We start from the raw sequence: 21,867 nt of genomic DNA, 5'->3' as shown, positions 1-21,867 counted from the left end.
ATTTTTTTTCTACCTCTGTAGTATATTTGCCACAATGACGGGATCATATCAAAAATGAAAATGTCTTGCATATAAATGTAACATGTTAAACTGAACTTAGTAATTCAATTTATGTACTATGAGCCTAGATTATGTAATATATGGTCTATCTTAGCCTCTGCTGTGATCTTTTGTTTACAGTTTTATTAAAGCATAACTGTAAATGAATCCCATTCTAGAGCTGTTAAAGAAGCCATTATAAATAACTTACTTATTAATCAATTATTAAATCATGAGTAAGGAATCAAGAGAAGGTCTGGTATTAATTGTCAATGTCCAAAAATAAATGTGTAACATCCTTCAACCCAGATGAAATGTACAATTGTGTTATGTACAATATCTTACTTAATTTTTTTTATTAGTATTATTAGTATTATTTTGGCCACTAGAGGTCAGGCTATAAACACTCTCTAGCTTTAACACTACCACAAGCTCCACTGATAGTGCATAACAGGGCGATGCTAAATTGTCTTATGTATCAACACTATAAATCATTTAACATTTAAACAACTATTAAATGGTGATAGTCCTAAATGATTATTCCTCTGAGCTTTACATCACATATTTATCTTTCTCCAGAGATGCTGACGCATCTCCAAATCTTATCTTCCAGACACCACAAACCTTTATGGTAATCAAACTAGTGGCCAAAGCAGGTCAAAGGCAGCGTGTTCTGTGATGCATATTTTTTTGTCCATGTTTTAATACTAGAGCCATTTTTACCCTCTAGCCCTGCATGACAGCTCTTTGAAGTCATTAAATATCTATGCTCATGTTGCACAGTCAGATAGGGAGCATCTTACATTTGATCTTGTTCAGTAAAACACATCGGCCACGGTATCTTGAGGTTTTCAGGAGTACCCTTCTGATATGATCTCTCTCTGTTTTAAACTGAATGCAAAGAAAGTTCTACCAGAAAGACTTGGGGAGCTAAGATAACGTGACAACCATATTTATTAACAATCAGCAAGCAAAATGTTGTAAAAGTTGTAGGCCCCGTCCGTAGCTCAGATCCTAAAGGGTTGCGGACTCTGCATTTCCTGCCTGAAGATGAAGGCAGGGGCATAGCCGACCCCCCTGGGAGGTATGGACAGGGACCATCCTGGTGGTGGTGGGGAGGATGGAGGTGAAGGTTAGCGTCAGCATCTGCGAACTCAAACGTGTCAGCAATCTTATATACTCCAAGTGCAAGATAATGATTGGTTAGCTCTAAACTAATTGGTGACGTAACGTTGAGTCTTCCTGGCAGAACTTACGCTAGAGCTTTCATATCTGATTGCATTCTGATTCACTCTAAATGTATCTCAATTTTAACCATTATTTTACTACATTAACATTATTTAAATTATGTAAATTCTGTCAATACAACAAGGTTGGAACATGGCTGCAATGTAAATTTAGTAAATGTACATTTTTGTTTGTTTGTTTTTGCGTTCCCATTTGCACCAGCACTGGAAGAAAAATACCACTGTTGCATTTCCATGACTTTTCCAAGAAAAAGTTTCTCTGAAATGGGTTCATTAATAAACACAATCTACATAGATCAATTTGAAGTAATGCAGTTTTTAGATAAGCACAACCTGTATGAATGTCTTTCTTCTGCTGAACACAAAAGATATGTCGAAGAATGTCGGTAACTAAACAGTTGATTGGACCCCATTGACTTCCATAGTTTCTTTTTTTCTTTTCCGCATGCTATAGAAGTCAGTGGGGTCAATCAACTAAGTTACTCATATTCTTCAAAATATCTTCTTTTGTGTTCAGCACAAGAAAGAAATTCATACAGGTTTGGAACAACTTTTTGTAAATTTTTGTTTTTGGGTAAACATAAAGCAAATTGAAGTTGACTTTTATATTTATATTTATATATTTATTATATTTATATACAATTACTCATTTTGACATTTTAGCAATCTGAGAGATTTGTTAAGCCGCTCACGCTCTGCCGCATTACCTGTGCTGTGTGTCATGGTCTGGTTCAAAGCACCGTTTACTTCATTTCACGCTGCTGCCAAAATCAGAAGTCTTAGAAGTATTCTAAGAGACAGATGAAGAACAGGCTAACTATATATAAGAGAGCTTTTTGATGACCTTTTTTTTTTGTATACCCTTTTTGGTGAGCTTTTTGTATACCCTAAGTGTCTGCAAAGTACAAGCCTTCCATTGTCATTACTGAATTCAATATGGATTATCTGAGCTCTTTCACTTTGCATGGTTTGTGTTGTTGGGATCAATACATAGTTTTTCCTGCTTCCCAAACAGATTTCACACACATTTGTATAAAACACTTCTGCTGTATGATATAAGTGTGAATTTTACAATTTAAAGCTTTGCATGGTAACAAAGATGTACCACATAGTGTGGCAGATGTAAAGATGTTTTCGGTCTCAGTAATGTTCTCCCACTCTTTGAGAAAATATTTACAGAACATTTAATGACTAGCTGGTCAGAATATGTTTTGTTGAAATCTTAAAAACCATAAAGCAGATGAGGGTTTAGTTTAGTCTGTGCTTCCATCATGTCTGAGAAAACCTCAATTACATGATAGTTTCCAAAATCCCATTTTTATGAACTGCTCTCATTTACTGGTTGGTGAATGTTTGCATTTGCATTTGAAAGTCATTTGCAGAAGGGAGAGAGTGCTCACATCTTTTCTGTCTTATCAATACCATCATGTTGCTCAAAGATGTGAAACTTTGGTTATTTATTAAAAGTTATCTTTATTAAAAAATATGCAAAATAGAAATACATTAGTTTTTAAAGGACAAATAATTTATAAGTGTTACAAATGGAAAAGTAGGTATGACATCTTTCAAATGGATCAATGTAGATACAAATCATCATATGAGGAAGTTATTGTAGGCAACTTTGTATTTCATTTGCTAGTAATTCTTGAAAGCTGAATTCAAATCTGTGATTGTAATACTGTGAAAATTAATCTAAGCATCTTGTTATATTTGAAAGATTTGAATAATTATATTTTTTTCTTTATTTGAAGCATTGTTAAAATAATGTTATCCCTGATTTATGAAATATTCTGCATTATTGGCTACCATAAAGTCAGAATATATAATTTATATTTTTCTTAATGGCTACAAATATATATCTTTTCATCTATACATTTAGACATAAACTGTCATTGTCAAACATTAAAAGAAGAAAGATGCCTTGTAATATCAGTAGGTTGGTTACATTACATGAATCTCATACCAAGCTTTTGAAGAATAGTACCTTTTTACATTTTGCAAAGTTTTACTTGCAAACTTTAAAGCTCACATCATTAATAAAATATGATTTTTTTTTTTTTTTGCACTGGGCAGATTTCATTCTATATTTCACATTGACAAATGCTATTGCTATCAAGCTTTGTTAAAGCTCAATGTCGCAGTTCCTTGGGCATATGAAGAGTAGATGTCCTGTATTTCTTAGTATACATAAAGGTATGTGCCTTTTGAGTCAACCCCTACCACATTTCTGGCTGTGCATCTGTACAGTCCAGCATCTCTTGTTGCAGGATTCTGGATGATTAAGGAACCCTGAGGATGAAGATACTTATTCCCAATCAGCCGTGGTTGGGGGCTAACAACAAGCCGTGTTCGGTCTGGAGTCTCCCACGCAATTTCTGCTTTGGGGGTGCCAGTGGCCACACAGTTAAGTTGTACCGCTACTCCTCTTTTAGCATAGGTAGCAGGAGCTGGGCCATTAGTGATACGGGGTGGATATGCAATAATGATGACTGGAACAGTTAGCAGGGAGCTTCCATATTCATTTGAAGCCCTGCAGGTGTATGAGCCCCTGTCATGGACAGAGGCCTGTTGGATGGAGAGGGTTCCATTGGGAAGAACAGCATAACGACCTGCTCTTTGAGGTTGGTTTAAGACTATACCACTTGGCAGGGTCCAGGTGAGGCGGACGGAGTCAGTGTTTGACAAGCAGTGCAGATGTAAACTTTGCCCATTTATGATACTAACAGGTGAGTTATACCTGTTATTGATCTCTGGCTTGTGCCCTGGGATTAATGTAACAGTTCTTTCAACCAGCCCAGCTGCATTGCGTCCCAAACAACGATATGTGCCTGCCTCTGAGAGAGCAGGGTTACTGATGACCAAAGTCCCATCAGACTTGTGGAGGAATTTACTGAATTGTGCACCACTCAATAGTGGGGAGCCATTTAGAAGAATCCACGTCAGCTGTGGGGTTGGTGACCCCTCAACTGAACAGTTTAGGTTAATGGTCCTGCCCACGGTCAATAAGAGTGACTCCATTTTAGGACTCTTAAGTTTCGGCTTCTCCAAAATATCTATTACATCAAGCTGAACAATGAGTCTTGTTTCCCCTCCCTCATTACGAGCAACACAGGCTAACTGGCCTGAATCAGTCATTCTCACTGAACGGATGTCTAAAGTGCCATTGCGATGTACAGTCATCCGACTGCCATAATATGGTGCAGGGAGTACAACATTGTCTGGAAGAACCCACATGACACGTGGAACAGGAGTACCAGTAGTTTCACAGTCAATTAGTTTCCTTTGATCTTTCACACTAGACACTTTCATTGAGGTTATGGTGCCTATGAGGCCATTAATAGCAGGTGGAGAGACAAGAATTTCTACTCTGGTCACTTTGCGATCCTGTCCTGCACTGTTCCTGGCAATACATATGTAGTTCCCACCATCGAATCTCTGAACTTTCTGAATGACTAGAGTTCCATTGCTGTGTATAAAGTATTTGTCTGAAGCTGAAGTGATGGCTCTGTTAGTGGGTGAGAACCACAATATAAGAGGTGTTGGCTCACCCTTGGCACTGCATTGCAGAGAGATGGATTCTCCATAGAAGACCCTGATGACATCATGTGTCTTATTTGCAATCATAGGAACATCTGCAACTACTTTGACATGCACTTTCATCTCATCTTTTCCAACCTGGTTCTCAGCATAACACGTGTAGTCACCCTCTTCATGCATCCCTACTTCATTGAAGAAGAGGGTCCCATTATCAAAGACAACATACCTGCGACTTCGACTGCCAACATTACGTTCAGATTTCACAACACTGTTGATCATGGTGCCATCAGGCAATGCCCACTGGATTTTAGGATGGGGAAGTCCAGAGGCCACACAGTCAACTTTTAAGTTACCTCCATACATCACCTTCCTATCAGCCTCTGTCTTCTGCTCAATTTTAGCAGGTTTTGCCAGGATGTTGACCTTAAAGGGCACAAAATCATCCCCGATTTTGTTGCGAGCAACACAGAGGTATTCACCGTTATCTTTCTCTGTCACAGAGATGATGGATAGTGTACCGTTGACAGAGACTTTTATCCTTTGATCATAACTGAAATATAAAAACATGACAAAAGTATTATTACTGAGGATGTTTAATTCAATCAATTTAATGTAAAATGTTACTAACAGAAGATTTTTAATTTATATTTAAAATGTGACACCCCTGATGCTTGAGATTTCATAAAGAGATAAGCCCCTCTTTTAGAGGAGCAGTTAAGAGTGTTTGATTTGCATGCAAACAGTAACATGTCTCATTAGTCAAAACAGGATCCAAACTTATAAAAACATAGTGTCTAAGTGCCTGCTTTAAGGAGTAAGAGAAATACAGAGGGAGAAGAAAAAGAAAGGAGGACAGTAGCTATGTGCACATTTTTCTCAATTGTATAAACTTAGTATGTACTTCCTGCAAAGTAGATGTACATCAGTGAAATGTTTATATTACCTGTAATGAGCATCCACAAGCTTTTTGGACGGAGTCCTCCAGATGATCCTGGGTTCTGGATTCCCTGACGCAATACAGTCCAGGTGCAACCTGCCTCCATAGACCACATCTGTTTTTTGAGGCGATGAGAATGTAATCTTGGCTCTTGAGAATGTTATGGACTTCCTCACAGTCAAAATAATGGCCCTCCGTGCAGTGCCAACAACATTGGTTACTGAGCATTCATACCTCCCTGTATCTGTCGGAGCAAGACTACGAACATAGAGTGTCCCATTGGGGAATACAAACAAGTTACGTCCATTAATAAACTGTGAGGGACGGAGCTGCATGCCATCAGGGGTGATCCAGCCAATGGCAGGGGGTGGGGCACCCCTGGCAGTGCAATTCAAGTAGGCAGTGCTTCCCTCTGGAAGAGTGACATTCTCATGTCTTGGCTGCTGAATGATGGGTGGTAATGCAGTAATAGTCAGTCGAACAGATATGGTATCAGCACCTGCAGCATTGCTAGCAATGCATTTATAAATTCCTCGATCCATGTGACTGACCGATTTCATGTGAAGCGTGCCATTAGGTAAGACTGAGACCATGTGCTCAGAAGTGCCATCAGTAGGTCCACTAGAATGTACCATTTCCCTATCAGGTAGGACCCAGGTGATCCGAGGCTGAGGATACCCTTGGGACTGACAATCAAACTCGACAGTTTCTCCAAGGTATGCTGTGGCTTCTCTATAGTGAGGCTGCAGCACTCTGGGGTGTTCAGCTAGAACAATTAAATTAACTACAATCTTGTCCTCTCCATACTGGTTTTGAACACTGCAGAGGTACTGGCCTCTGTCCAGAGGAAGTACATTGTGGATTATGAGCGTACCATTAGAGGAGACCTCGAATCTCTGAACCCTAGTGTTCTGTGTGATACTAGCTCCTGTAGGGAAAAAAGGGACAAAATAATTTTAGAGCTACAGCATCAAAAGAATATATTTCTACATGAATGTGTCAACAATGTACTAATTTGAAAACCTAACTGTAATATTTAAATAAAGATAAACCATACATGTCCAACCTGTGGATACTTTAGTCCAGGAAAGGAAGGGACTGGGTTTCCCCACAGCCACACAAGGCAAATAGGCATCAGTCTCAGCATGTGCTGTTACTGATCTAATGTTTGTACTGGTGATCTGAGGTCTGCCTCTGCCCTCAGGCACTACCGTTGGTCTTTGTTGAGGTCCTCCTGATGTGGTGTAATGTGCAGAAAAGCTTCCTCTACCCTGAACACCTGGCCTGCCAGGAAGTTTTTGCTGTTTTGAAGATACTGTTAAAGTTGAGTGAAGTGGTTGAGTTGTGGGTGTTTTTGTAGTGGTCTTTTTGTAGATATTTTCCTCTAATTCTTGTGATCCTGTCTTTTCAGAGGCGCTGGCTAATTGATAAGGAAATTGTGTGACTGGAAGTCTTGCCCTACTGTATGTTCTGTGAAGTTCTTTCTTACTGATGTTTTCCTGGCCTGGGGTTACAACTCTGCCATTGTCGCTATCAGGAATGTGATTTGCTTTGTCTGGTTCACCTAGCATGCTTGCAGAAGTGGGAGTATTTGGGTAAAGTATATGTGTATGTGCTGTGGGAGGTATCAGGGCTGTTGTAGTTGTTGTTGTGGCAATTATGTTTTCTTTTGTAATTGGAGACACATTCACATTTTCTGATGGAGACCAAGGGGTCATGAATAAACCAGAATCTTGTCTGTTATGAATGCTACCAGTTGGAAGCCTAATTGGTTTTGTTGTTGCAAGCACTAATGCTGGATAGATTTTGGGCCTTCCTGTTGGAAGCTGTGAACTCTTTTGTGAAAAAGCTCTAGAGGTTGCTGATGCTGAACCATGTAGGATTTCTGAATTTTTTTTGATGATTTCATACTGGGTACTTGGGGAAGATGAAGAGAATGACCTCAAAGGAAACCTTCTTTCAAGCTCTTTGTATGACAGAACTTTTTCAGTCTCTGTGGGATTATATTGGCTGTTTGTTTTGTCTGGACTTGCATCTGGAAGTTCTTCTAATTGTGCATGAGAGTCATCTGACGTTAGGCTCGAGCTGGGGTCTCTTGTAATGTTTCCCTGTTGAGTCTCTTCAAATGTTTTAGCTGCAGGGGTATTGGTGCTTGTAAACCACTCATGAATGGCTGCCTTCATAGAAGGATTTGGAATATGGGGAGACAAGGTGGATTCTTTTTCTTTCTCTATAGTTACTTTTTCTTGTTCACTTCCTAAACTACTGAATGTTGATGGAGACACTAGTACTGTTGTGGCGCTTTTCTCTTTAGCTGGCTTAGCATGAGATGAGTGTGTATCCTTTGTCATAGATACTTTTTCTTGGGATAGGGATTTGTGGGTTTTGTGATTCCTGCCACTGTATAAAGGATCTGTGTTCTCTTTATGAGTCATTTTGTCTAGTGACTCTGGTTGGCTGTCAGTTAATGGAACAGTAGTATTCATCTTGGCTCCTGCATTTTTGGCCCATGGAGATGTTTCTATTTTAGTTTGAGAGGAGGCAGTTGTCTTAGTAATGACTGAAAACTCATTTGTGACCTCTGCAGCTGAAGCTGAAGTGGGCTGAGGGGTGACATTTGTGACATATACTGATGATTTAGAACTGTTTGTCTTAGTTCTAATTCGATTAGGCTTTCTACGTCTTCCACCGTTCCTCCTCCTCAAACTGGATGGGTTCCTAGCACGTGAGGAGGAAGCATTAAGTGAATTAGTGAAAGTTGCTTTATATCCTGAAGTGGGTTTGGTGGTTGGTGTCACAGTAAGAAGCAGTGGAATTTCTGAGACATTTTGTTTCTCTTGAGTTATGTGCTTTTGCAGCGTCTGTGGTCCTTGCTTAATTGTAGTTAGAATTTCAGTAAATGAGTACACAGCAGTTTCTGTACTTGGTTCTGTGAGGGTTTTTGCTGTGGTTGATGCTAAGCTGTGATCCATCCTTTCCTGATAAACTTCTCCCACATGCTGAGGGTTTTGCAAAACCCTGTATTCTACGTCATCTTCGCCATCAGACTTTTGAATTGCTTCAGTTACATCCATTGTGTGGCTTTGGTTTTCATGTAAATGGGTTCCATATGATGGTGTGCTCCACACAGTGCTACCAGAAACTCCATCTGCAACCTCTGAATCTCCCACAGTAAAACGGGTCATCTGTGGTCCAACTGTGGGTTGTGTGATATATTTGCTAACTGTAAACAAATCTGAATTTGGATCTGTTTCAGGAGCTGCTATCTGGTAAATAACATGTCTTGCATCCTCAGAATCCAGAGCTCTTATATCCAAGTTGTACTCAGTAGCCTCAACAGGAATCTGTGATATTGTGACTGAGTACAATGCTTCTTTTACTGGTGCCCTAGTTGTACCTTCTGCAGATGACCCTTCAATCTTGTTAGCAATTTCTGACTGCATTGTGTAGGCAGCCTCTGACTCCTGTATTTTGTTTGTACTGGTCTGAACATAGTTTGGAGTAGTTGTTTTTGAACTAGTTCCACCACTGCGAACTTTTGCCAAAATGTTAGCCCAGTGCTTTGGGTCTATTTGGTTGTTTGACATGTTGATTCTTCTTCTTGACTCAACAGTGTTAATCCTGTCCACTACTGGGGTACTTATTCTCCTCCTTGGTGTAGCAGGCGTCTCCAGGAATTCCTAGACGGATGGCCTCCCCTTATTCCTATACTTGGGACCCTCCGTCGATTGGGAAAATCCACTTGCGTAGGAAGTGCTTTCTTGGAAAAGTCTTCAGGGTCATTATCCCCAGATGACTCCACATCGTTTTTCACAAGGACTTTTATTTTGGTTGAAACTCCCTCAGCAGGTTGAGGGCTACTGGAATACTTCCGTAAGGGGCGCATACCTGGTGGCCTAGTTATTATTACTTTTGTGGCTAAAGTATCCATCCCGTGCTGGTTTCCTGCTACACACTTATAGTATCCATTGTCTGAAAGCTGACTGTGGCGAATAATCAGCGTTCCATTTGAAGCCACAAATATCCTGGAAATGTTTATCCACTTGTTAACAATGCTGCCATCAGGGAGAATCCAGTGTATATCAGCATCAGGGGATCCAGTGGCGACACATGGAAGGGAAAATGGTCCACCTGTGAATCCTGTTACTGGCTCAGTTACTCCTTCACCTCCAGGAGGTGGGCTGGAGGATTCCTCCACTGTCAGGCGAAAAGGGAGGATCGTAAGGTCATCTGAAACCTGTGCAATACAGTAGTACACTCCTGAATCAGAATGATCCAGAGATTTGATTTCAAGAACACCACCACTTGAAGCTGAAAGCATGTTATCAGCATTGCTATAAGGTGTTTTTAAAGTAGAGCCATCAGGTAGCATCCATTTAACTGACTCGTTCCCTGAGCTATGTATGGCACAGTTTATTTTAGCAGGACTTCCCACGACAGCAGCCTGCATTGTTCTAGTGTCGTTCCTGGACTCAATTATAACCCATCCCCTACTCTGCTGTCTTATAGATTCCTTTTCTATAACTTCAGTCAGATGGGTGCTGAGAATAATTCGAACACTTTTACTTGTCGACTGAAGTCTGTTTAGCTGGAGGTCCACTGATGACTGCATTAACCAGGGTGGGTCAGCTGCTATGTTAGCTTTTACTCCTGTATAGTAAAGAGCATCCCTTTCAACATCTTGCCGATATCTAAAGCTTGTGTAAGGCTCCTTACTTAACATAATTTCCTTTCGAAGGTGGGCTGGAACATCGCTGTAATATGCAATCAATCTCCACAACCTCTCATAACTGGACCTATCAATAGCGCACTTTAAATCTAATGTCAGAGTCACATTTGCTGATATCTGAAACTGGTTAACATAGTCCCAGCCTATAGTTGTCAGCTCTCTTGGCTCAGTGACAAGGCATTCCAGGTCTACTTGATGTCCATGTTCATCTGACAGGCCCAGTGAAATGTTGCCAAGAGGTTGACGAAATTCGTCCATTGTCAAGAGGTCACTTTCAGTGTCCTCTGGGGAAATGGCTCTGTGAGAGGTGCGGATGATAGGGACTATTGCAAGTGGGTTTCTCCAACTCCTGTAGTTGTTTCTTTTTTAGGTGTTTTGGAGAGAAACACATAGGGCATAGCTGGCCATCAAGATAGGCTTTGTCCTTCTTACATTTCAGCACACCTGGAAAAGAAAAAAGGAGGGCATTAGAAGTAACTGGACATTCATTAAGATAAAGTAAAGTCTTAAAATGATCTTAAAATGATTAAAATTAAATTAAATAAAATTAAATAAAATGAAAAGGCATTGGAAACAGGGCTGCAACTAATGTTACAATTATGAGTACAGTATGATTATAAATTACATTATATAATCCTATGCAGAACTACAAGTATGAGAAGATAATCACAAGTGATGATTTCTATTACTACTATTGTCAGTCATGATAATAATGACCTGGTGAATTTTTATTCCACTCTTTGAACCATCTCATGCGACAGTCACAGGTCCAGGGGTTCCCATGCAAGGAAAGGTTTTCCAGGTAGGGCATGCCTGCTAGCATCCTCTGTGATAATGTGGTCAGTATATTATCTGACAAGTACAAGTGCTTCAGGGTGGACACAGGGAAGTGTCCAAGAATAGAGAAAGTGGAGAAGGTTGCTGGATGGAGCTGCTGAAGTTGGTTGCCCTCCAGTTGGAGAAGGCGAAGAGACGTGAGACCTTGGAATGCATCAGGGTGGATGAACTCAAGTCTGTTGTGATCCAGGTGCAACCTAGTGAGACTCCAGAGACCCATAAGGGTTTGCCTGCTAATTACCTTCAGTTTATTATAGCTTAGTTTCAGCATCTGAGGAGAAAGAGGCATTGAACTAAATATGATTTACTTGTTTATACTGCATTTTCAATATGTTTTCATTGCAAAAGTTGTTCCATAAATATATGAGGTATCATTGCAAACAGTAGTACAACAAAAGAAGTACAGAGATAAAGTTTTCTCAAGGGAAAAAAATGTACCTGAAGGGATATGAGATCACTGAATGTTCCATCAGGAATTTGATGAACATCATTGCCATGCATTAAAAGAAGCTCCAATTTTCGTAACCCAGCAAAAGAGGTGTAAGTTATTCTATTTATAGTATTAAACCTGAGTGAACAGAAGAAGGTGAAAATAAGATTATTTATGCTGTGATGCTGTAGATTTACCAAAATAGAACCTAAATTGACTGAATTTCAGTGTGGGAGAGTAGGGCTAGTTTTGAAAAGGTTTTATCTCAGTAACTGTAATGTTTTCAAATGCTTAGTTCAAAGTTCTCTTAAAATTAATAAAATTCCAAAATCACATTTGTAATTTGTAACCTGCTTGACATGCAGTAACAAACCGCTTGCGGAAGCACAAACGTGCTGCGTAACACACAAAAATGAACCTCAATGGTTCTCTCATGTCATGCAAACATGCTTGAGCTTCTGTTTACCACAACAGATGTGTGAGTTGATGAATGTTTATATGTGAATAAAAGCCTAAATTCAGTCTGTTCATCATATGAAGCGACTGTGTCTCTTCAGAAAATTTGGAAACCACTCAATTCATATGATTTAGTTTTATGATCTCTTTATGAACTTTTTGAAGCGTCAAAGTGTCAGTTGCGTAGCTGTCTATGGAGAGACAGAAAGCTTCAGATTTCATCAAAAAGATCTTAATTTGTATTCCGAAGATAAACAAAAGTCTAACGGGTTTGGAGTGACAGGTGAGTAATTAATAACAGATTCTTCATTTTTGGGTTAATTATCTCTTTAAAATGTATACAATTTATTAAATACAATATTTGTTGGTTAAAGCAATTGTTCATTATTTTGTTCATTACTGATTACATTTTTGTTGCTTTATAAATTCTTTTGTTTATAATAATCTTTTTACTGTTTAATTTTAATTTTATTATATATATATATATATATATATATATATATATATATATATATATATATATATATATATAGACTGAGCACAAGTTGCATTGTGACAGCTATTCAGAGAACTGGATCTTACGTTTGGGTAAGAACAGGTGAAGTAGCTTTTATAACCAATAAGTTATGTGTTTATGTAGAAACACATAGGATTTACATACATGCATATACTGATATTCACTGGAGAGAACAATGTGTCAAACAAGCCCCTGTCACCCCAATTAAGTATGATCTCAAATCCTTCCTGGGAGTGTAAGCATACTGCATAGTTGTAGGTCACCTGTAAAATGGACGAAATATCCCCGGCATTTGACATCATCAAGGGAAATTCCCACTAACCTACAGATGAACCCACTTGGATTAAATGTCTTAAAACAACGAGTAATAAAATCCAGTTTCAGCATGCTACGATGACCTGTATGATAATCTACAGATAAATCAGTTTTGATTTGGAAGTGTATGTGCTAAAGTTTTCTATTAAGAAAGCTGATATCAGAAGGCGAAGAATGAAAGCAATGTCCAAGAATAATAATCTCATGGCACAGCACAGTCAATCTTACCCCAAATTCATCCGCTCCACCTGTTTGGGCACGCCGGCAGGCACCGTGAGTAAGGAGCGGAACGTGCAGTGCACCTCTGCGGGCTGCTGGCATGCACATGGCCTCGGGCAACACCGTACCACTACAGGCAGTGCTACTAACAACAGCATCATCAAAACCTGAGCATAAAAGCGACCCATCTTCATCTTCACAGCAGCAACCACCTTAAACTGCAGAAAGACGCAATAGTTGAAGCGGCACACTGTCGAAGAATTTTTTGCTTGTGATTTCTAAGACACAATATAACAAGGCGCCCGTCCAGAAGCAAAATATAAAGAGTTGACGATCTATAGTTAGCCTATCTATATTTGATCTTTTCATTGAGAAATTAGATGACGCTGTTTTGTTTTTAAATGTCACTGTAATCTTACAATAATAAAAAAAAAGCATTCTTGCTTAAAATAAGTTAGGGAGCAATACTAAAATCCGATTTCATTCAAGAGCTACTGGAAAGAGAAAAAGCAAACCTTATGCTAACTTTGTTAACAGGAGAGTATTCCAACTACAATCCGGCATGATTTTGATCCACGGCACCCCTCAAAATTTCATCTCCAGAAATCATGTGATAGTCCATTCACTTCAGGAAGCAAATTATCCACTGATGATGAAAAAGCTCAAAATGTTTTCATTCATAAAGTTTTTATTGGTTGTCGGTGTTCTCCTTAATCCAAGATTACTCCAATTGATTGCATTTTGATGTGGAGAAACGTCAAAACAGTATAAATAAATCCCTACAATTTTAGAGAAAGGCTGTATTTGAGACGCGCATTGGAGACTCCAGCTGTGAAGCTGTGAGTTATGTTAGAAACGTGAGAATGGAACTTTCAGATGGCGGTGGCGCTCGCGTGGATGCGTCTGCGCAGAGAACGCAGGACCCGGGGGAGTGACCGACTGTGAGCCTTTTACACGCGTTCCTGAAAGTAATGTTTTGGATGAGATGAAGAGCTGCTGAAAAGCACACAGTCCAGACAAAAGGTAGTGTATTTATGTTAGTTCTATGCTAAAACTTGGCAGTATCTACAAACCCGAATATGTTTGTGCACAGTGTTGTTTATGGGATAGCTTTGAAGTTATTGCATCCCCCCGCTGTTCTTTTTTCCATGACATGCTGTTTTGACCCTTAAAGGTTCAGACTCTATATAAGTAAAGGTTACACAAGGTTCAAAGACTTATTTCCTTCCTAGACCCTGATCCTAGACCCTCCATGCTATTCACACATACTTGTAGGCTATTATATATGGTGACTCTCCATAGACATAATGGTTTTTATACTGTACAAACTGTATATTATATCCCCCTACACTACCCCTAGCCCTATCCCTAAACCTACCCATCACAGAAAACTCTCTGCATTTTTGGAATTTCAAAAAAACACAGTTTAGTATGTTTTTTTAAGCCATTCAGTTTACAAGGACACAGGAAGTGTCAATGTAAACACAGGAAATGTTTACATTGTAATACCCATGTCATTATACACATTTGTGTCCTCATAAACCATGTATACAAGACACACACACACACACACAAATACTGTGCATGCTTGAAATTGACGCATAAAGTCCCCTGAGTTCACAAGGCACCCTGAAGCATTTAGAGAAGAAAATGCAGGGGGCTGGCAAGGGCAAAGGTCACAAGCTCCTGCCTATGTTATTGACAGCTTGAGAGATTCCATACATCATGTCATGTCGTTTCAAGCAGAAAACATATCTGTTTGAAAATGACATGTATTTGCAGTCATCTTCAGTGAGCATCATTTGTTTTAAATTCCTTTGTATTAATTGGTTTGATATATATTGCTTATGTCTTTGTGATATTGTGAAGCACTTTGGGCAATTGAAATTGCAGTAAAATGTGCTATATAAATGAATAAAGTTGAAGTTGAAGAGCATAAAGGTGAGCATGCACAGACTGTGATCAGGGTAAGACAAAAATAAAAACAAAATGTAATCATCTTCAAGAAAGGAACTTTCTTACCTCACATATCAAGACATATCAAATTGATCAACGGTAAAAACAATCAAACAAACAGTTATTTTAAATTGTAATAATAAATGCAGATAAACGCAGTCTTGGTGAGCATAAAAAACTCTCAAAAATGTAAAAGAAACCTTAGCGCCCGACCCCGAATGTTTGAATGGTAGTGTAAATGTAAATTACTTGACCTGATTACTTGATTCTTCTTCTTTTTTTTTTTTTTTTTTTGCTTCAGTATGTCACAGTAAGACTAGGAATGTGCATTAAGAAAGTAAATAGGTTTTCCTTTTGATTTCAAGACATCTTGAATAAACTTTTGTTATGTAGGTCTTTGTGTAAAAACAGAGGAAAATGAGTGATTTATGAAATCATAGTCTAGTTTTTATAGTCAAAAAGGTTAACAAAACATGAAAATAAAGAAATTCCATTATTCATTCAAAGTCAGGGCATTTTTAAAAGGTAATCAAAACAGTCTTCCAAGGTGACTGGTTTTCTCAGTGAGCACATTTACACATTCTTCAAACAACATGCACAACTAATTTCCATTTAATGTTCTGTGACCTCCACATGTCGTTCGTTTAATGGCAGAATAACTTCTAAACACAGTGAAAGAACCTGATGTCAGAATCTTTTAACGACTACTGACTGGTTAAAAAACAGGCCTCTCTTAAAGAAGAGGGAAATGTCTCATGCTTTGCCACAGACCAGTCATACACTACAGTCACGCTGAATGGTCTTTGATTATACTTCTACAGTGGTCAGATGAACTAGTGCACCAGGAACAGACTTGTGAGTTCATCCTCCATCGCCTTCAATACACACACTGCACACGTGCAGGCTCACATTATGCTGAATCAGCCACCATGACTTAACTTCAACTTTCCAAAACAAATTCTAGGGCTATGTGTAGCATAATGTGTACATTTTTATTGCATACATGCTAGAGGTGGAAAAAGAAATTAAGTGTGCACTCTAAAATACATTTTTAAGTATAAACTAAATATCTGTAGCAAGTGTGCAATTAAATTTAAAGGTTTAATAAATTTTTAAAAATGTAAGTGCTCATGCAATAAGGATAATGATGTTAATTTAAGGTGAGACACTACAGGCAAAAAACAAAAAGTTTTTTTCATGCATGACAATTTTGAGATTTGGGGCTTTTTTGGCTTTTCATTAAGTGTGTGTGTGTGTGTGTGTGTGTGTGTGTGTGTGTGTGTGTGTGTGTGTGTGTGTGTGTGTGTGTGTGTGTGTGTTTCTTCTTTTTTCAGACTAGTGGAAAGAAACCATCCACTTTTAATTGTATCTTTTATAGCACTTTATCTATTTGTGTCTATAGATTTCAATTACAGTACATATCTTTAAAATCCATTTTCTCAAAATGTGTCTGAAATCTCCACTTCAGTAGCACTTACATACACCAAACTTTACAGTTTTATCTATCTATATTTTACCTATCTACATTCTGAAAGTTTTTACAGAGGGGTTTGTTTATATATTTTGCATGATTTTATACATTTTATTCCTAAAAAAAAAAAAAAAAAAGTGTAAAATTTGATTCTGTACTTTCTGATTTATGTAGTGATAAAAGAGATATTCAAAATCCAAACCTGTCTTTGCCATGTTTAGATTTTTGTTCTGGAAATGTATGCAAATGACTGCATATTTAATTAGATAATGCCTCATTTGCATATTTAAACATAACATTTCAGATTTTTTTTTTTGCAGTTCTTAATGTAATCAATCAGCTAGGGAGGTATGGTGATATCTATTAGTTCATTTTTACCCTGTTCACCTGGAGTGTCTTGTCTTAAAGCTTGTTGTAAATTTGTTATGTCTGAGACATGATTCAACTTAATAACAGGGAGGCATTAAGAGTAGTATGTTTACAGGTTGTGAGGTCAAAAAGTACTTTGTTAAGATTATAATCAAAGACCTTTGATGTTATGATTTTAAATTAACATGAAAGGGTGTGCACACAATTTAACAACAATCTCATATTGGATTAATAATATTTTGGTGTAGAGGGAGGCATCAAAGCTTGCACCTGTTTTTCCAGACACTGTTTTGAAAGCAAATGTAGCTACCATTCAACAATGAATCTACAGTATGCAATGCAGACCCATGCACCTGGATAGCACATGTTCCCAGTGGTCTCTGAGTGGTGGTTCATCTGACATGGAAATGACCTAAGAACCTATTGCATGCATGATCTCCTTGCAAATACTTTTCAGTTGTAGTAAAAGCTTTGTTTCTGGCAGCTGAGATCTTCATGATATTGCAGAAAAAAATGTTCATTCATTGTCCAATTTAATTTTACTTAAAACAAAATCAAACCAAAAGTTAAATCAACCATAAAGCATATTGTGGCAAGCTGTAAATTTAAAATATAATGATTGAATGAATGAATGAAAGAATGAATGTACAAACAAACAAATAAATAAATAAATGCAAAATAATAATTGATTATTAGTGGGTTCTATTCTTCTTTAGCAATTATCATATTTATTTAACATTGTTTTCTTATTATTTAACTGGTATTGTTCAGATACAGGTAACTTTCTTTTTTCTTTTTTCTTTTTTCTCAGTGTTACCAACAGCACCTGCTGTGGCAGATGTGAAATATACTGTTGCACCTGTTTTGTAACATCAGTGATTTACAAAATTTTACCAGCTTCATCGTTTCCATTTTTTGTCATCCGACACTGAAATGTGTTTTTCATTTCCCTCTGCATTAATCAACAAGTGACAGTGATTTTTGCTGCTCCCAGATCAGTTTCCTTGCTTTATTCATCGAAAAGGAAACAGTAAAGCTGGCCTTGGATCAGCAAAAAGGCAGCTGCAAGCTATGATCTATATTGAGCAGACTGCCCTATTTGACCATCTGGCCGAAGACCGACCTGTAGAATCCCACTAATAGTAAATAACATTCCCTAGACAATGAAGTCCTGTTTATTTTCACTGGTGGTCTGACCACATATGTTAAAATGATAACTGTGAGACAAATGATCCTATAATGGGTAAAGTAGCTTTTATTTACATTGTCATATTTCTAATAAAGGAATATGTTATTACATAGATTTTTGTCAAAGCAATGCAAAACAAACTATGAGTCCTGAAATGAATATAGCTTATCACTTCTGTTATTACCATGACTCTTGAAATATTTCCAACCTTATCTCAGCTTTAATGAAAAAGGAGTGATGGACATTTAAAGGGCATATCTGAGAAAGAAGGCAAGCACTGACAAGACAGTTATAAAGATGTGCCATTTTAGCCTTTCTGTATTTGCTTTTAGCACTTTACTGTAGAGCAGGTTTTCAGTGTGTCAGTATTAAACCATAGCATTCAGGTTTATAGGCCATTACCCTGAATTCTCACATAGCTTTTTGTCTTGCCGTTCTGGCCTAGATCCCCAGGGCCTCCACATGGACAGGACTGTATAATAAACAGCCTCCCAACCCACTGAGTGCAGCTGGACTATTGCTAGAATCCAGACAAAGAGTGGAAAACCATGGACACTTCAACCTACAGAGAAATATTTTAGACTGTGAGGCTATAAAGAAATAGTTATAGAAACTTTAAAGATGATGTGTCCAATTTCTGAACAAATAGTGCACCAAACGGAATTGCAAAATTGACTTTTTTTCTAAACAGATTTCCTGATAATTTCCCTCACTCACACCATTGGTTAAACATTTCTTGTATGAGGTAGCTCGCTGTTTAACCACTGTAGTATGATGCATCATTGGAGAAATTAACTAGCTAGTTAATGAAACTGTTGTAACAATGTCTCACCTCTGTCATTAACCATATTAATTCAATAACATAGGACTGTTGTTAATAGGACTGTTGTCAATGACTGTTGTTAATCAACATTACACGCTGAATTCACTCTATATGTGAAAGCCATCATTTTGAACATTTAATATGCTTAAAAAATACAAATGTAATTTTAAATTATTTTAATTTAAGTAAACTTAAAACAATCTTGCATGTCTTAATTGTTGAGAAAAGCATGCTACTGACATAAACAGCCAGACAGACAGAGCTTGAAACACGCTATAGTGTCCTGTCGGTCCCACTCATCGGACTCCCAAAGATGGAAATGGAATGAAAGATATAGACTGTCCTGCATGTTTGCTTACTGTCCACAAGTCATACTTACAACCCGAATTCCGGAAATGTTGGGATGTTTTTTAAATTTGAATAAAATAAAAGTAAAAGACTTTCAAATCACATGAGTCAATATTTTATTTACAATAGAACATAAATAACATAACAAATGTTTAAAATGAGAAATTTTACACTTTTATCCATTAAATGAGCTCATTTCAAATTTGATGCCTGCTACAGGTCTCAAAAAAGTTGGCATAGGGGCAACAAATGGCTGAAAAAGCAAGAAATTTTAAAAAGATTCAGCTGGGAGAACATCTAGCAAGTAATTAAGTTAACTGATATCAGGTCTGTAACGTGATTAGCTATAAAAGGGATGTCTTAGAGAGGCAGAGTCTCTCAGAAGTAAAGATGGGCAGAGGCTCTCCAATCTGTGAAAGAATGCATAAAAAGATTGTGAAATACTTTAAAAACAATGTTCCTCAACATCAAATTGCAAAGGTTTTGCAAATCTCATCATCTACGGTGCATAACATCATTAATAGATTCAGAGAAACTGGAGAAATCTTTGTGCGTAAGGGACAAGGCCGAAGACATTTATTGGGTGCCCATGGTCTTGGGGCCCTCAGACAACACTACATCAGTCATCGGCATGGGCTCAGGAATACTTCCAGAAACCCATAAACACAATCCGCCGTGCCATCTGCAGATGCCAACTAAAGCTCTAGCATGCAAAAAGGAAGCCATATGTGAACATGGTCGAGAAGCGCCGTTGTGTCCTGTGGGCCAAGGCTCATTTAAAATGAACTGTTTCAAAATGGAAAAGTGGAGGGAGACCTTCCAGCGTGTTATCAGCGTTCAGTTCAAAAGCCAGCATCTCCGATGGTATGGGGGTGCATAAGTGCATACGGTATGGGCAGCTTGCATGATTTGGAAGGCACTGTGAATGCTGAAAGGTATATAAAGGTTTCAGAGCAACATATGCTCCCCTCCAGACGATGTCTATTTCAGGGAAGGCCTTGTGTATTTCAGCAGGACAATGCAAAACCACATACTGCAGCTATTACAACAGCATGGCTTCATCATCGAAGAGTCAGGGTGCTGAATTGGCCTGCCTGCAGTCCAGATCTTTCACATATAGAGAACATTTGGTGCATCATTAAACGAAAAATACGTCAAAGACAACCATTAACTCTTCAGCAGCTGGAAACCTATATCAAATTCCAACACCAAAACTCCAGAAACTCATAACCTCGATGCCCAGATGTCTTCAAACTGTTTTAAAAAGAAGAGATGCTACACCATGGTAAAGGCATCAAATTTGAAATGAGCTCATTTTGTGCATAAAATTGTAAAATTTCTCAGTTTAAACATTTGCTATGTTATCTATGTTCTATTGTAAATAAAATATTGTCTCATGTGGTTTGAAAGTCTTTTGGTTTTCATTTTATTCAAAAAAACAAACAAAAAAAAAAAAAGCATCCCAACATTTCCGGAATTCGGGTTGTAGAATAAATTCTAACTACAGGTCAAGAGCTGTTGTTCCAACTACACAAGTTTGCTATGCTGCTTGTGAATGTTCATTGGAACTATGGTTTAGGGAATCGCTAAATCATTGAACTATGTTGGTAACTATAAAACTTGTGACCATTGTTGGCTAATGATGTTCAAACAAATGCAACTGTAAAGTTTTTGCCCATTTCTTTGTGGAAATCAACCAAGAATTTTTTTATTTTTTTTATTTTTTTTTTTTTATCCAGAATAAGCAGGGATAAGATATAATATTTAAAGATCACAAAGAATTACATTAAGACATTTCTGAGAAATGTGTTTGCTGCTTGTATAAAGACAATACATTCTAAAGTAAGACTAAGTCTAAACTGTTCTGATGTTCTTCCAGTGCTCTCATAATGCATTTCAGCTGAATCAATATTTATCCAGAAACTGTAGGAAAACACTGCGTATCTAAGTCGCATAATCAAGCTTTAGGCAAATGATTCACCCGAAAAAATGCACAGCACTCCTTTAGAGTGCACACTTATCTGTTAGACAAAAACTGGTTTGATAAATATTCCTCATATTAGAGATTAATACTTTTAATCTTACCCAGAATAAAAAATAAATAAATCTCATAGCACATGCAATCTCTCTGCAATGACGGTAAGATGATTTCTTCACTACCAACACATCTGTCTTAGTGGGCAGGAAAGATCTTCTGTATTTCACTAGTCCATCAAAACAGCATTTGAATCTTCAGGCAGGCAAACTTTATACGAGTTTACTCACAAATGCATTTTACCCCACTTTTGGTAATGAACTGCTTCCTGCAACAGCTAAATCACATGTTGTCAGTTGGAACATAACACCTGGTCTTGATTATTGTGATATAAGATAACAATAAATCACAGAACTGTACTGAGAAATCATGGCCAAGGTATGTGGAAACTACTGAATGTGATAGCACACTTA

The 21,867-nt window shown here is 37.9% G+C and overlaps 1 protein-coding gene across 1 annotated transcript; it reads right to left on the bottom strand.

Annotated features, from left to right (window-relative positions):
• Window positions 1–1,820: 1,820 nt before the first annotated feature.
• Window positions 1,821–14,436, bottom strand: mxra5a (matrix-remodelling associated 5a). Its single transcript, XM_048196949.1, is given in 9 exon segments — window positions 1,821–5,373; window positions 5,767–6,688; window positions 6,827–9,427; window positions 9,430–10,810; window positions 10,812–10,933; window positions 11,207–11,597; window positions 11,765–11,894; window positions 13,273–13,481; window positions 13,779–14,436. Coding segments are annotated over 8 exon segments (7,641 nt in total). The 5' UTR covers window positions 13,458–13,481; window positions 13,779–14,436; the 3' UTR covers window positions 1,821–3,464.
• Between the last annotated feature and the right edge of the window lie 7,431 nt (window positions 14,437–21,867).

The sequence above is a fragment of the Megalobrama amblycephala genome, linkage group LG7 (assembly GCF_018812025.1).
Source record: "Megalobrama amblycephala isolate DHTTF-2021 linkage group LG7, ASM1881202v1, whole genome shotgun sequence".
Classification (NCBI taxonomy): Eukaryota; Metazoa; Chordata; class Actinopteri; order Cypriniformes; family Xenocyprididae; genus Megalobrama; species Megalobrama amblycephala.
This window is presented reverse-complemented; position numbering and strand designations above follow the sequence as displayed.